Here is a 16,506-nt window from a genome sequence, read left to right as displayed (position 1 = left end):
TGTACTAATTGTATTCTCTGAAGGCTAAATGTAATCTGTGTTCTTTAAAACCTTGAAATTCAGAAATTATTCTCAAACCTTGAGCTTTGCTTCCTGGCTACTTTCGCCCTTGACTTTTGGCTTCATGGGTAGCTTGGAAAAATATTTTGTGCAAACAGTGTGTTGTTGAAAATTCTCTGTGGGGGAATGAGGGCTATAGAAAAGGTGTTCTCAAAAACTGAGTGCTTACTTGTTGAAGTTTGCTATTAGAAAATAAATCCATCTTAATCACATGACGTGTCTTATAGCCAAAAGGCGTGGAAGAGCCTATCTTGGAGATTTTCCCGGGGAAACCCCGAGGCCATTCATTATGATGTGTACTGCACGGGAGTGGCTCCGAGTGACCACACTGCTCTTCGTGGCTAGAGCGGTTCCAGCTATGGTGGTTCCTAACGCCACTTTGTTGGAGAAACTTTTGGAAAAGTACATGGATGAGGATGGTGAATGGTGGACAGCCAAGCAAAGAGGGAAAAGAGCCATCACGGACAATGACATGCAGAGCATCTTGGATCTCCATAATAAACTGCGAAGTCAGGTGTATCCAACCGCCTCTAATATGGAGTATATGGTAAGACACTGTTCACGTGCTATATGCCAAGGAAATGGTTATTGATGCATTCAACGCTGTAGGTAAATTGCTTTGTGCCGTTCTTGAATTTTTCACCACTTGCTCTGTTTTCATTTTTTAAAGTTTTCTTCCAGTATACTCTTATCTGCACACTCTTATTTTCATGTCCCTGTTGTTAAAAACTCTTTCAATTTCAGCATAACACTGAGCACCTTCAAATCCACTCTTCCGACTAAGCATTCTAAAATCCTCTGCTCTCACCTGATGGAAGGTTACCACCCTCCTAAATGGCCTCCATATTGACTTCAGATGTCTTTTATTACATATATTTATTTTTGTGCAGGGCGTCCACATATGCCATGATAAAGAGGTGGCAGTCATAGGTCAACTTTCAGGAGGCAGAGCTCTGTTTTGGCATGTGAATCCAGGTCATCAAGCTCAAATTATCAGGCTTGGTGCTTATTGGCTGAGCCTTCTGGCCAACCTCCATATTGACTTTCGATTTGCTTAGTAGAAAGTGTATTCCCTCTTGCTCAGTAGAATCTCTCTGTACACAATGGAGTTGAACTTTGTGAAGAGTTCTGTATTGTTGGAGCACAGGTATGTTCCCAAGTGGACTTTTGTTTCTTGCAAATATGCAACTCACTTTATAGATATTTTATGTTAGAATGTCATAGCCCTGGGATACCTCCATGCATTCATTGTTTGTAAGCTTCAAAGTAGAAATATAAATTTTGGCAATTAATTAAATTCCAAAGAATCACTTTGTCCCTAATCACCTCATATAAATAAACTTGTTTGGGAAACAAATTAGTTCTTTAACATATTTAGCATAACTTGTGTATTTACGCAGGCTTTCAAACAGTGTTGTATGACTCCTGTGAACCCAGAATGCACCCTGCTAGCGGTCTGACAGCAAATACTTTGATGACAGCGTATTATGGCATATTTTTCAGCCTTTTGTGTTGTTGTTATTAAATCCTTCTCATTTTAATTGTTTGAATACGAATGTGCTATACATTTTCCCCCAACTTCTCTCTCCCTCTGCCCTCCCCCCTGCCCTCTACACTCCCAGTTTACATAGGAGATCTTGTCTTTTTTTTGTCCGCTTCCTAGGCAGATCCATGCATGTCTCTCCTAGGGTCCTCATTGTTACCTTAGGTTCTCTGGGGTTGTAGCCAGGCTGGTTGCGCTTTGCTTTATGTCTATTATCCGCTTATGAGTGAGTACATACTGTATTTGTCTTTCTGGGTCTGGCTTACCTCACTCATGCTGCCTTTTTCTAGTCAGCAAAGCTTATTTAATGAGTGTTCAACAGCATAATTCTCCTTTAGACACATTGTAGGGTGACATAGTTTCAGTGCACCCCAGCTGTCCCTTTTCTCCCTGTATTTACATCAGTCCTGGGGGATAGTCCTTCACATACATTTCTAGACACATGGCAGTTCTAACATTCCATGTCCCATTACAAAATAGTACATTACATTATTTTAACTCTTACGTGAAAACTACTTTACCCTAAAGAAAGCAGGCAGCATTCAAGACACTTCATCAGAAACTGGAAATTAGGGCTCATGTAGAAAGTGGAAATTCTGGCATCATCACGACAGGCGTGTGAATGGCCACTTGCTAATGTGGCTCTGCTTCATGTTCCTTCAATGCCATGCTAGGAGGGCTTCTCTTGATTCATTGAGATACCCTGTAGTTAAATTTTTAAGATACATCTGACAAGCTGACAATATACCATTGCAGAATAAAGTAATGGAATTTTAGGCTTCCTTACACTGTTTACATTTGACATCTGAAACAATTGCTCACTCTTCTCAAAATTCCATGCAAAATGTGACAGATCATGTTTATTTCGGAGAGTTTAAGATGAAAAATTCTCTACCTTCCTTCGTTACTGAGCCTTCAATGAAAGCAAACTGTGGAGCTTATGTTGACCACTGTACATTTATTCCATAATGGATAGCCCTGGATGACCTCACGTGTGTGTGGTTGTGTGTATGTGGAATATGTTTGTGTACATGTTCATGTGTGTGTGCACATGTGTGTTTGTGGGAGCACTTGCAATTGTTGTGTGCATGCATGTAGAGATCTATTACTCCTCGTCTTATTTTTTTGAGATAGGGTCTCTCCTTGAACCTGGGAATCTCTAAATTAACTAGGTGGCCAATGTGATCCATGGTTCCTCCTGTGCTTGTCCTGTGGTCACATTACAGACGTACACCCCCTTGCCCGGCGCATGCACTCATGAGGATTTGAACAAGGTGCCATGTCTGTTGAACTGTTTCTCCAGTCCCTCCAGTCCTTCCTTATTTAAAATAAGGAAGAAATTAGGAGTCCAGTCTCATAAAAGGGAATGTGAGGGCCTCTGTGTGTGATTTGATATGCAAATCAGAAGAAATATTCTGTGATTTTTTTTCCTCATGTCTACTTACAAAATAAAAACAAAAATCCAACAACAACTACACAGAGTATTATGAGGTCTAGTCTGAGATGCTTATTTGAGTTTTATTTTTGTTTCATTGGTTTCTTTCTATCCTTGAAATGTAGGTTGAGAAAGCAGCCAGGGTTTATGTTGTGTTGCCCTAGATACTACTAACACTGGAACTGTGTGCTGGCTTTAACCAGACTGCAGAGCTCTGTGCCCCACTGTAATATTGGGAGATATTAATTTTAGAATACACACTGAAGAGATATTAAAAATGACTATTGGGAAAAATTTTGATTTTATGAATTTCATAGGAATGAAAGTACAGATACTGATCAGCCTTTCAGAGTATAGTTAGCTCCATAATTTAAAATTAATTTAAGAAATAAAGCTCACATCTAAAAGTTGGCCATAGACTCTGGGTAACTTCCTATGTCTGCTTGTACTCTATATGTCTTTTCAGATCAACTGTTGAAATAACAAATCTCCTTGCTTATAATTGTTTTCTATTTCAGTCCTACGATATCCAAGCCATACACTGACACTCCTGCCCTTATTCCCACTCAACTTGCAGAGTTCAAACATTATTGTTGAAAGCTATGTTTTTTATTGAAGAGCTTATAGTTTGACAGAGGAAAAAGACTAGATAGACTTGAAGTCCTCACATCATGGGCACACAATATTCTTTGATCATGCCTTGAGTGATGCCAAGGGAACTGAGAGTAATGAATGTTCTTGTGAGAGCTTTTCATGGGTAACTGTGAGGTGAGTGCTGTTTGTGACTCATTCAATTAGTGGTGTCAATCATGATTTCCTGCATTTGGTTTAGGGTGAGTTGAGAATTGAGCCTTAGGGCACCAAATGAAGGCACAGGGGATTACCAAGTAAAAACACTGGCTTTGGATGTATACAGCAGCAGGCTCACATTTTGTCCCTCTTGCTTACTGGAATGTGAAATCTGATAGCCTGCTACCCTTCTGGGCCCTGGCTGCTTCAGTGGTAAAGCTGGTGGAAAAATACAAAGCCCAGAGGTTGCATTGAAGTTGATATTTGATTCTGTGGAATGGACATACTTCTTCTAGCCTGCCATCATGCGAGTTTATGACTTCGTGATAGTGTTTGGTCTTCTGTATTCTTTTGTTTAACATTTATAATGTCTTATTTGTATAGTTTGGTCATCTTCTTTTCTTCAACTTTGAAAATGGTCTTCTTTAGGTTTTGCTTTATCAATTCTATTTAAATACCATCAGACTTGCCTGGCTCCATCTCCCATACTTCCATCTGGCAGCTCTTCATGTGTTTCCTAGTATGCATGGGGTGGTTTCCATGTAGAGCCATTCCACAGTAACTTCAAAAGAAAGCTTAGGGCCTTATGACATCTGTTCAATCCTCTCCCGGAAACAGACAAGGAATTGCATTCATCTTCAAGTCCACAAATCTGATTTGCACACCCATGCCCATGGAGACACATCTGCTAATCCATTCATAACATTTGTCTCACTGATGCCTTTCAGCCCATCTCTTCTATTCCATTGTCACCTCCATTGCTGGATGCAAACCTGTCTTGGCACCACAGCTTCCCCTTTAGCAGGCTGCACGAATTCCTCCCTGTTGTATAGCTTAAGTCACATTCTTTCTCGACTGGTATTGCTGAAATTCCCCTCAGCTTGTCTGTGTTGGTCACTCAGTTGAACAAAAGTTCTTTGGAGTCCTCCATGGTTTAGAAGTATCTAGAAGTAACTAAGCAAGGGAACACCTGCAGTCTGCACCAGGACCCTCAGCTACCTGTTTTCACGCTGCCACACTTAATGAAGCTGTTCCGAATGAAGGACATGCTCCTGTAGCTGCTTTCCCTGCTGGTATCATCTAAATCTGGATCCCTGTGTTCCACCTTTTCCAGTTTACCCCTCAAAATTGAGCTCAGATGTCATCCTTCTTCTAAAGCATTTTCCCATGTGCCAGTTCTTCTGCCCCATTCTAGAGTACTTTATTGTATCCTATTTATATTAAAGTTTCAGTGAAATATATACTTGTCTTATTTCCTTTCAAAGACTTTGAATTCATAGATGGGTTAAGATTATACCATATTTATCTTTATAACTTAGTGCCCACATCTGTAAAAGAATTATTTATTCAGTAAATGTTTGTACTTGAATATTATTAAATTCTAAAATATATTTAAATGAAGTTATAGGAGGAAGAATGCATAAGATAATATCTGAGACAACTGTAAAGAATACATATAAGAAAGAAATTAAATGTTCTCTCATATAGAATCTACTTATTTATGCCTTTAGCAAGAAAAGGTTCAGAGGTTTGGAGATTTTACTACTATCATCAAATTACCCCATATTGCTGAGAACGTACTCCTGGGGAGTGGAGTAGAAAATGAAGAAAGATATTTAATTGGGGAGATGTTATGGGTCACCTTTAAGCAGTATGATTTTTAGCTATTTGAGCATTTGAATAGAAGAGAGAGTGGTTTTAGGATTGTTCCAGACTTCCCTGGAAATGGGCTGTAGATGCCTGAAACTCAGCTGTGTACAACAATACGATGTTGTGGCAGCAGTTGGCAAGTTGATCGTGACCAGGAGTGGGTTACAGTGTCAAGGTGGTGAGAAGTGGAAGGAATATGAGTATTACCTTGTTGCAATTCATTTATCCTGAAAAATTCAAAGAAGCCTTGTTCCAAGATACATAGAGTTGACTAGCAGGCAGCCCGCAGACAGAATTCCCTTTCCTGGTGAAAGACCTGTCTATCCAATCCATCATGGAGAATTTTGAAAATTAGTGGTAGTTACCACTCTGGTTTACCCATGAATGGAAAACATTATGCATCCTACAAACTTGAAAAGACTTTCAGAATGTTGTGAAGATTCTAGAAATCACTGATTGCATTCTATTCAATACAAGCCCAAGAGATTAAAGGAAGCCGAACCACACTCTCTCTTCTTTCAGAACAGAGTGGCTAGTTGTTTGCCTACCTGGTCTGACCTCCTTTCTCTAAACCCAAAGTTGTCTCTTACTTCCTCTGTAACCGAAGATGAAAATTTAGCATGAGACAGTTCAGCATGGAGGCCAGTTTCTGTTCAGATCATCATTGTGTTATCAGGAGTGAATCATTCGAGTTCATTTTTTTGAAGTAGTATTGTTATGCTTCGCACGTGATGTCATTTTTAAAAATGTGGAATAGTTAGTATAGAACATTTGTTGTTAGAGGAAGCTAGAGTTCAGCGTTGGACATTGCGTAGATATCCATGCGAATTTATTAGGATGTGGTTAAGATGTGCATCAATAGGTTAATGATGTATAGGTTGTACCATGTAGGTATGGCTCATGAGCATACAGACATTAAAGTCATAAAGAGAGCTAATATCTCTATGGATAGAGACATTAAAGACATGAGCTCTTGACACCTTCTGAAAACTAGAGGTGTGGACAGTGGGAAGGAACTGCAGAGAAAACGGAGAGGAGGAACTAACGAGTTGGACAGAATACTGAACAGAGAAAAGCAGGAAGGTAAGTAACTTGTAAATGATGCTTTCATAACTAAAAGCCAATGAGAACAAGAAGGCTCTATGGTGTTCTTGATTGAGTGGGAACCACTAGAAATCCGAGGTGTTCCAAGGCTGGTTCAAAGAAGAATTAGATAGAAGAAAGTAACATGTCTTTTATTATTATTATTATTATTATTATTATTATTATTATTATTATTATTATTATTATTTTCTTTCCAATTAAGTAGCATTTTGTATGGGCTGATAGTGCTCACAGTGCTAAATCTTTTCAAGGTGAAAGTTTTCAACTTCAGTTAGAGATAACATTTCAAACTTAGTCATAGCTTATATGAAAATGCAATTTCTTTGCATATTCAGTTGTCTTTATTGTGTACCTTCATGAAAAATTGAAAATATTCATTTATACAAATATAATCACAGCAAGAATGATGGTAATTCAGGACCATTCTCTCTTTGTTGTTTGGATTTGCTTATTCGGTGCTGTTATGAGTTTATATACTCAAAACATTCCCAGTATTTTATTGACAATATATTATATCAAGGCTGGCTAAAGCAGCAGTTCTCAAGCTTCCTACTGCTGTGACCCTAACACAGTTCCTTATGTTGTGGTGACCCCTAGTCATCAAATTATTTTATTGCTATTTCATAACTGTAATTTTTCTACTTTTATCAATAGTAATGTACATATCTGATATGCAGGAGATCTGATATGCAATCATCAAAGGGGTTTCTACCGATAGACTGAAAATCACTGATCTGCTGTATCTGTCTACTTTTTCCGAGTATTTGTTGTCTTTATAATTTTAAAAATAGGTAACATGGTTTTTAAAATTGTTGAAACAATTTATTTGTATCAATAAGTTTGTGTTTCAGGAATGCATTATATTCAGTAGACATTGGCTTAACACTATTTTTTGCTCCAGACATTGTACTTGAGTTTCAGAAAAGTATTAATGTTCAGAAAATCAACAAGTTCACAAACATAAGGTGAATGAGGTGCAAAATAAATGATAGACATGAAAGTAAGTTACAATGAATTATTATTACAGCAGAGAAAAGCCTTTCATTAACAGCTGGATATAATGCTTCAGTTAAACATCGATGCAGAGGCCATCATACTAGGCAGAAGAAACAACATGCACAAAGCCTTCCACTCCAGAATAAGATGGAGTATAACTGGAGTTTTACAAAGTAGTTCAAGGTGACTGAATCTTCTTCAACCACCATGGCAGTAAAAACATGATATAGACATGTAAGCATGGGTTCGAAACATTTTGTGTCTCAAATCAGATTATTTTATTCTGAGTAAAATGTAAACCCATTGGGCAGCTTCTTCTAGGAGACTGGTGTGTTCTTTATTTAAAGTATTGTGTAATATCATAAAATTACTCCTATTGTCTGATAGACCATGGTCTGATAGAAGGTGAAGACTTAACTTAGGAAGACTTCCTTTCATCTTAGGAGTGATAGTTTAGACCAGCATGAGACTGCTAAAGAGGGGGTGATGCAGGTAGTTTCAGCATAAGCTTCATTGATATGGGTGACTCACTTTATGTTGAAGGGCAAAGGCTAAGGAAGAGTTTGAGATGATGTTCAGGGTTTAAAGCCTCTTGATGGCTCATTGCCCTTCCTGTGGCATAAGGAGAAAGAGGACAAGGTGAGAATGAAGTCATAAGGTCTTTTAGGACAAGACTGAGTTTGACATGCCATGTCATCCTTGATTCCATTTAATGTCCAGTGAAGAGATGGGGCTTGGGATAAAAGTTAGAGGATGGTTGTCGATATTGTCAGGAGTCGCACAGTACAAAACAGCTCGAATCAAAGAGAATATTGCTATGGACACCTTTGTCCATTGAATGCTTTGGATTGAGCCTGAAACACAGCCAATGGGTGTTAAACCTAAGGAAAGGGCAGCAAAGTAGCTGAATGCAAAGACTCAGCCATGGGTAGAGATACAGATGGGCAAACACAGCTATCCCTTGAGGCAGGAGGAGAAGACACAGAAGTCAACAGTCTGTCAGTGTTGTTGAAAAGCTCATAAGGTGAAGACAAATGAGCAATGGTTTCATCACTGTGGAAGCATCGCCACCACAACATCAGTTCATTTATTCCAGTCTCAAATCAGAGGCCACAAGCGTGCAAGCAGTTGGATTTATTTGATAAAGAGAAGAGATTATCTTTTGTGTAAATGCTTTTGGTTTTCCTAGTGAGCTCTAGAGCAAAATACATCAGCTGAGTTGAGCACACAAGACTGAAGAGGGCATGGTGGGGGGCTCACTGAGAAATAGCATCTTTGATGCTTCTATGCAAGGGTCTTGGACTTGAACGTAAGTGGGATTTGAGTTACTGCAAGCTCACTTGCTCCACGCTGCTAGGAGTTCTGAAGTGGGACTGCACCATGGTGTGGCCTGTGTTGGAGATACAGAGCTGTGTTGGAGGACACCATGGACAAGGAGTTGGTTTGGGAGAGAGAATATATATATTCTCTGACTAACCCCTGTCTTTCATTGATTAAATACAGCCAGAATCCAAGGGACAAGTGAGCTCTGGTAACAGTTAAGTGTGAGTTGGGCCTTTGGAGTGCCGAGCATAACAGGATCTGAGATGGCTACGCATAGATAAAGGAACACAGCTTGACATAATTGTTCTCAAATAGAAATACTTGAAAGCCATTCTACACATACCCACATTATATAAATATAAACTATATATTCATGTGTATGTGTGTACATTCATACATACATAGAAAGTATCATAGTCCTTGTTTATTTTCATCATTTATTACTTCAATAGTCCTTAGAAGTCTCATAGAAAATGTTCTGCTTATCAAACTGGTTTTAATTGTCCTAGAAATCAAGGGAAACTGGGAATATAGGATTTATGTGCTAGCTGGAAAGATACTAATTTATCACTTTTCTGAAAGAATTATAAATACAGATATCATAGAATGTGAAGATAGAAGTTTTGTTGAAAACATATAAACTTGCATTTGAATGATTCTAATATCTAATATTGATTTAAATGAAAGTTTTTTTGGGGTAAATTGTAGTTTCAGTTTCTTTATTTCTATAAACTTTCTTTCACTAACTTATCCAAAAAGAATTTTTTTTTTAATTTTTAGTCTTTTTAAAAAATAGACAAGGCACTTCCAAGTAGAGCAAATACAAACAATTAGTTTCTCATTGACCTTCAAAATCTAAGATATTGGTAGTTCTTACAGTTTGATTGTGAAATGCCACCCCAGGATCCTGTATTTGAACACTTGGCCATCAGTTGATGGTGCTGTTCTTGTAGGTTATAGGATCTTTGAAACAAGGAGGGCAGTTGGTAAAGAGAAGCCAATAGGAATGGTACTTGAAGGCCATGCCAACTTTAGTTCCTGTCTGGTTCATTGCCTTCTAATTTCTGTCAGGTAACAAGCTACTGCTTTGTGGTCACCCTGCCACAGACCAAGCCGTTCCACCACTGTTCTACCCTGTTATGGTGGACTATGATTCTCAGAAACATGACCCCAAACAAGGCTGTCCTTCTTGACATTGTTTCTTGCAGATTCTTCGGTCCCAATGGTGAACAAAGTAACTAATACAGCATGTAAATATAAAAGCTTAATATGTAAGGAGATACTGTAATTTATTGTGAGAATAATCTTTTCCAATCCTACTTTTTCTAGGTTTGATTTTATAAAATTTATTGGGCTATAAATAAACCTAATGAAGAAACTCATTGTCACAAATTGATCCCATACCCACAGATCAAGATGTAAAGGGATAATCAGTTAGACTGTTGTTTTTGTTTGTTTTACATGTGTAATATTTGTGTTTATATACACATACGTATATAAATGCATGTGGAAGCTGGAGGCCAGCATTGGGTGTCTTCGTCTATCCCTATGCATTTTATTTTGAGATAAAGTCTTAATGTGCCTTGAACTCACTGCTTCACCTAGAATGGCTGGCCAGCAAGCTGCAGGAATCTTCTGTTTCTGCCTTCCCAGCACTGGGATCCCATGTGCCTTGCTTCCAGATTTTCATGTAGGTTATGGGAATCTGAATGAAAAATCCTCATACTTACGCCATCTGTGCTTTACTCTCATACAAGCTTTCTCCCAGATTGTGCCTTTTCAGTTACTCAAAGATTTTCCTAATTACTATGGTCTCCTAAAATATCTAGAAGGCACTTTTAAAGACTAAACCAAACTTCATTTTAAAAAAGACTTTTGAAAAAATTTTATGTGTGTGTGTGTGTGTGTGTGTGTGTTTTGCCTATATGTATATCTGTGCACCACCTGCATGTAGTACCTCCAGAGACCAGAGAGGGTGCTCAACTTCTTGGAACTGAAGCTACAGATAGTTGTTCACTGCCATGAAGTGCTGGGAATCGAACCCAGGTCCTGTGAAAGAGCAGCCAATGGTTTTAACTACCAGGCTATATCTCCCATCCAAACGCTTTCCCTCTTAGTTAAATGTCAGTAAAAATAATGGAGGCATTGTATTCTGTGGTTTACTATATAGAAGTAATAGCATTCACAAAAAGAATTCAAGTTTGCAGGCGTTGTTTTTGTGTAGCACAGGTGCATTATGGTTACTTCACCACTATGCTTAACCCCAAGTATTTTTGAGACATGAGCCCTGGACTTTCTGTCTCTGAACTAAGTGGCTGCCCACCTTGGGCATCTGGTGTGATAGGAATCAGAAAGCATCCTTTGACAGTCAGGTCCCTTACAGAATAATCAGTTATAGATTAGGAGACATAGAAAACTCAGAAGACATACACAGCAGGATTCTGTTTTTCAAATTCTCCTCTGGAAATTAGATTCAGAACAATGGAGAAAGAGAAAGAGAAAGAGAAAGAAGAAAATATAACAATTGATAAACTGTGTGTTTAAACTTATAGAGAGGATGGTATAGTAAACAGAGTCTTGAAGCAACCTTTCTTTGGGCCAATTGAATAATGAAGGAGAAGAAAAATGAATGACCAGTCCTGTTGTAGAAACACTAATGAATTCAGCATCCAAGAAAGATGAACGGACAAGTGTAGACCCTCTGCTTTGTGTTCTTAGGGGTCCCAGATCCAGGTCTTGGACATGTCATAACTGCTCTCCTGTACAACTAAGATGTCATTTGCATTTTGACAAGAAGCCCTTTAAATGTGTGAACATTTGACAGTGCAAACTGTAGAGGGCCATCAGGTTGGAAAGTTGGTATAAAGGCCTTGACAGTGACATGAGATTAATGCACACAAATTCTGTAGAAAAATGTATGAATAGTGTCAGATTAATGTCTGCTCTACCTCACAAGGACAGTCTTTCCTGTCTTGAACAACTCTTTGGTGTTGAACAAGGTATTTATGTAATATTAGACCACTGAAATTGTCTGTTGAGTTTGTCTGCATACTAAGCTTCTATTTCAGAAATTAAAACGAGAAGCTACTGTTCTAAATGGTTAGTTTTCTGCTTTCTGAAAGATCACCAAGGATTTGTTTGAAAGATTTCTGAGAGAAATCTCATCTCAGTGGTTTCCAGAAAACCCTACTAAGAACATTCATTGCTTCAGGGCAATGCTGCTTTCTCCATCTCTGCCATCTCTGAGCCTACTGTGTGCTCTGTCTTGTGACAGAGTCTTTCAGAACAAGTGAGGCAGAGTCCTTAAAACCTGAAGTCATCTCTAAATTGGAAGGAATATGTAGCAGTTCTTTCCCATAGGGTGTGTGTTATATATGTAGCTGGGAAAAAAAAACAACCATGTTTTCTCTTCAACATACCTCATGCACCCATTTTATGAAGAAATGATAATTTTGTGTAAGTTGACTTCAAATTACTGCTGGGTGAATAGTTCAGAGGGAGAAAAAAAGACCTCTTAAGACATCTTGGTTTGATTTACAACCATAATTTAAATAGAAATGAGTAGAGTCCAACCTACATTTAACTAGTATGGGTATGAATTATTGTAATCTTAAAGACTGAAATATGTTGGAGAATGAAAATACCCATGGACCCAAAAGCACCCGTACATGTGCTATGCTGTTATTAGTCTTTTGTAGTAATTCTTCCAGGACAGCCATGTTTTCAACACTTTATTCAGATATTTTTTAAAATTTACATTGTTGGTCATGATCTAGATGGTTAGATATAATTAAACAAGCAATCACTTTAAATGATAACAAATTAATATTTTTGAATATTTATTTAAAATTAAATTTAGTTACGCGATTCTTTGCTGTAGTCCTTATATTCAAATATTATTTTATGACTTTATTTGCATAAACATGATTATAAATGAAGTTTGTTGACTTTCTTCTCATATTTTTGGTTAAAAAGTAGTTAGATGCATTTAAAATGTTATTTCTTCTTTTTGATATTATGATGTAATCACATCATTCCCCACCTTACTTCCCTATTTCCAAGCTCTCCCATATACTCACTCCTCCTTGCTCCTTTTTAAATTCATTGCCTCTTTTTCCACTAATTGTTGTTAATAAATAAATATATATTTATGTATATATGCATATATGATTATATATGAGTTATACATAGTATGTACTGGATGAATGCATTTTAGTCTTTAACAACATCTTTCTGAGTTACCTTGTATTTCATCTGACAGATTTTTATAGTTAAGGAAGGTTAATCTAACATGTTTGAACACGTTTTAAAGTTTATTTCATTTTTGCTGTAACAGATATAAACACTGTTTTGGAAAACACAGATTTGTGAGTTTAGAAGCAGTTGTATATCCTTTCTCAAATGTTCCAGTTTCTACGGAAAACCTCGGGACCCAGAGTTTACAGTCAAGTGCAAAGTAAGACGAAATTGGCTTTAGGTAGTCTCCAGGTCTTCTCTGTGGGCCCCCTGGGTGGTCCTTAGGAGAGGGTAGTGGGTGTGCAGCGCTCACTTATTTACTGGATCTGAGCCACTATCACCTGAGGGTCTGTATGCTCTCCGGTCTCAAGCCTGGGCCAAGAAATCACACAGCTGCTGCTCCCTCTGTGTGGTCCCTCCACAGTGGCCTTCCCGCCAATTTTCCTCTGTGGTTGGCTGCATAATGTGTTGGCTCAAGTTAGTCAAGATGTATCTGAAAAGAGAACCAAATAGAAGCTCTGTTTCATAACCAACTCCAGTGTTCTCAGGGTCTCATTCCATTTGTAAGTAGTGAGTCGCTGCAGCTCTGCTTGGAAGGGGGAGACAGGAATTCTACAATGCCTTTGCGTAGGATGTGTTTAAATATCAACACAATGCTCTCTAAATACTTTATGTTTTAGCCAAGTAAGTTCTACCTGTGATTTTTCTCTTGTTTCTGGATCTCCTTTAGCATGAGGTTGGCCTACTGGTGTGGTTTTGTAATATTATTTAAAGCACTGTTTTAAGATTGAAAATAAAACTTTTGCCTTTTAAGGACACTCTACTCTGCCTGAAAACCGGATTGTTTTGGGAAAGTGATTATTTTTTCAAATTTTCTGGATACAAAGAAGACAGCATTTTGCCCATTCTCTAGGACTTCATCCAAATTTATATATATTGTGTAAATTTTTGTTAAATAGATAACGACAATGAGTTGAATATTTTGTATTATAAATTAAAATGTGTGATTTAACTTAAACAAATAATGAAATTAGTTAATAGTTTGCTTATATCTGCAAATCAAGTACTTACCTGATTAATAGTTTGGCAGCATATACTTCTGATGTCGATGGTAATTTGGAATATTTGATATTAATCCAGAGTAAAATAAAGTTTTTAGTAAAAACCAACTATTGTTTACCTCACTTTAGTTTTTAGTTGAATGTAAAGATGTTTTTGTGTTCCTGGTACATAATAAAAGTATACTAACTATATTAAGAATATACTTACTTAATACAAGATTTTACTTTGTGACTGGGAATGCATTTTCCATATTTCAAATCCACAATTGAAAGAGAAGAAATACTCATTTATGAAAAATTATATGATGAGGAAGAAAGATTTCCATCCCTGTATATGCTTGTGCATTTGTGTATTTGAGTGTGTATGAATATGTATGTGTATATGTGAGTGTGTTGCAAGAGTGTGCATGTTTGTGCTCATGTGTGTGCACACACACCTCTATGTGTGTGTGTGTGTGTGTGTGTGTGTGGTGTGTGTGTGGGAGGGCTGAGGATCTCTTCATGGCATCTTTCAGTCTGTGGTCACATTAGGGTTCTTTCAGCTTCTAAAATCACAGAAAGCAAACAGGTTTCCTTAGACCCTGACTCTCCCCTTTCTTAGCTTCTCCAACACCTCCCTCCTAAATGCTGGGAGAGTCAGCATGATTGACTTTGGCTTCCGTTCACTTTCTGACCTGTATGGCCAGATTTCTCCATCCCTGATCTGCTGTTGCTCTTATTCATGTATTGTTCCTTAGCCAGTCTCTTGTCTTGATCTCTTTGTGGCCTCATTACCCATGTACTCCTGAAATCTCTTTGGTCTTGCTGTAGTTGAAATCTCCATTCTCTTTCCTTCAGCCTTTATGATTCATGGCTTTAAAGAAATGCCATCTCATTGTTTCTGTCCCTCCCGGTTTTAATAATTCTAGAATTCATTATCATTCTCACTGTTTTGTATCATTTTCTGAAGTTACTAAGCTGTGTATTTTCCTTTAGATCTAACTGCCTCTGTATGTTTTTACACTCTAATTGGTGTGCATACCACTATTACTGTGCAAGTTGCAACCTTGTGACATTCTTCCAAAGGAATATACAGACACATGATTGTCATTTCCCTTAAGACTTTGTGATAGCTCTATGGCTCCACCATGTCTTTTCCCTGACAGCTCACTTGCAGTCAACAATTGACTTCGAGGTGTCTAAATACCTATAGATATTGTTTTGTTCTGTCTGCTCTTCTGCAACCCTATCCCTGAAACTGTTCAAATCTTCCATTCCTGGGCCTGTTTTCCTGTCCATTTATCTTGTGGAGTTCTGTTCTGATAGGGCCAGAGAACTGAGTTCTACATGGTTTGTGATTTTAATATTTTGTCTAATACAACAGCCCATGTTTTGAATCAGTAACAACTTGAACACAAAACCCAGAACTTAGAAAACTTACTAAGCTATCAATTTGTAGTTTGATTCTTTATAAATTATTTTCTAAATGAGCCAGTCACCTTCATTGAATTTCATAAATAAGGATCACATATAATTTGTTGTAGCAGTTTCCTTATTTTTTAAATGTATGTAATGTGTACTTATTTGTCACTGTGTCTATATTACAGACACAGAAAATAGGCTAAAGGTACCAAGAGGAGTTGCATGACTACCTCCAGGCACCTTATCGTCTCTTGGGAGAGGTAGACATATAAATAAACATTGCCATGCAGGGTAATAGTGCCAAAGAAAGGAATGTAACAGAGCTTTGAGAGCCAAGGGAAGGCTCTCTGAGAGAGTTGGAGAGGTAACGGGAGACCATGTTAGGTAATAGAGGATAGAAAGCCAAGAATTGAGGTCTGCCTGGCAAATAACCAAAGGATGTTTAGACCAGGACAAGCCCTGCAGGTATAGCATGCTTTAGATAAGAAGCCCTTACAGTAGATACCTGTGGGATTTTGTTGGCCACATTTTAGGCAGAGGAGTCAGGTAAATGCCTTTGCGATCACTCTGACAATTCTAAAAATGTGTAGACTCATTAGAAGAGGAAAATATGTAGTCAAGGAAGTTGAGCATGAAGGAAAAATTCAGGGTGGTAGATGAGGAAAAAGCCAGACTAATGTATTTTCTTAAAAAGGAAGAAAGAAAATAAGAACACAGTAGTTTGTATTTGAAGAAATGTCCAACGTGCATATTGTATGCCTGTGTTTTCTTCTGTGTACCCTGTAGACATGGGATGTGGAGCTGGAAAGATCTGCAGAATCCTGGGCTGAAACATGTTTGTGGGAACATGGACCTGCAAGCCTGCTGCCCTCCATTGGACAGAATTTGGGAGCACACTGGGGAAGGTA

The 16,506-nt window shown here is 38.0% G+C and overlaps 1 protein-coding gene across 1 annotated transcript in view; it reads left to right on the top strand.

Moving 5' to 3' along the window:
• The first annotated feature begins 349 nt into the window (after positions 1 to 349).
• Crispld1 (cysteine rich secretory protein LCCL domain containing 1) overlaps positions 350 to 16,506 on the top strand; it is a 31,341-nt gene continuing 15,184 nt past the window's right edge. Inside the window, exons 1-2 of the mRNA XM_038348010.1 lie at positions 350 to 607; positions 16,385 to 16,503. Of these exons, the coding sequence (XP_038203938.1) occupies positions 350 to 607; positions 16,385 to 16,503 (377 nt within the window). The remainder of the gene's footprint in view (positions 608 to 16,384; positions 16,504 to 16,506) is intronic.

The sequence above is a fragment of the Arvicola amphibius genome, chromosome 11 (assembly GCF_903992535.2).
Source record: "Arvicola amphibius chromosome 11, mArvAmp1.2, whole genome shotgun sequence".
Lineage (NCBI taxonomy): Eukaryota > Metazoa > Chordata > Mammalia > Rodentia > Cricetidae > Arvicola > Arvicola amphibius.
Note: the sequence above shows the minus strand (reverse complement) of the source record. Positions and strands in the feature narration are given on the sequence as shown.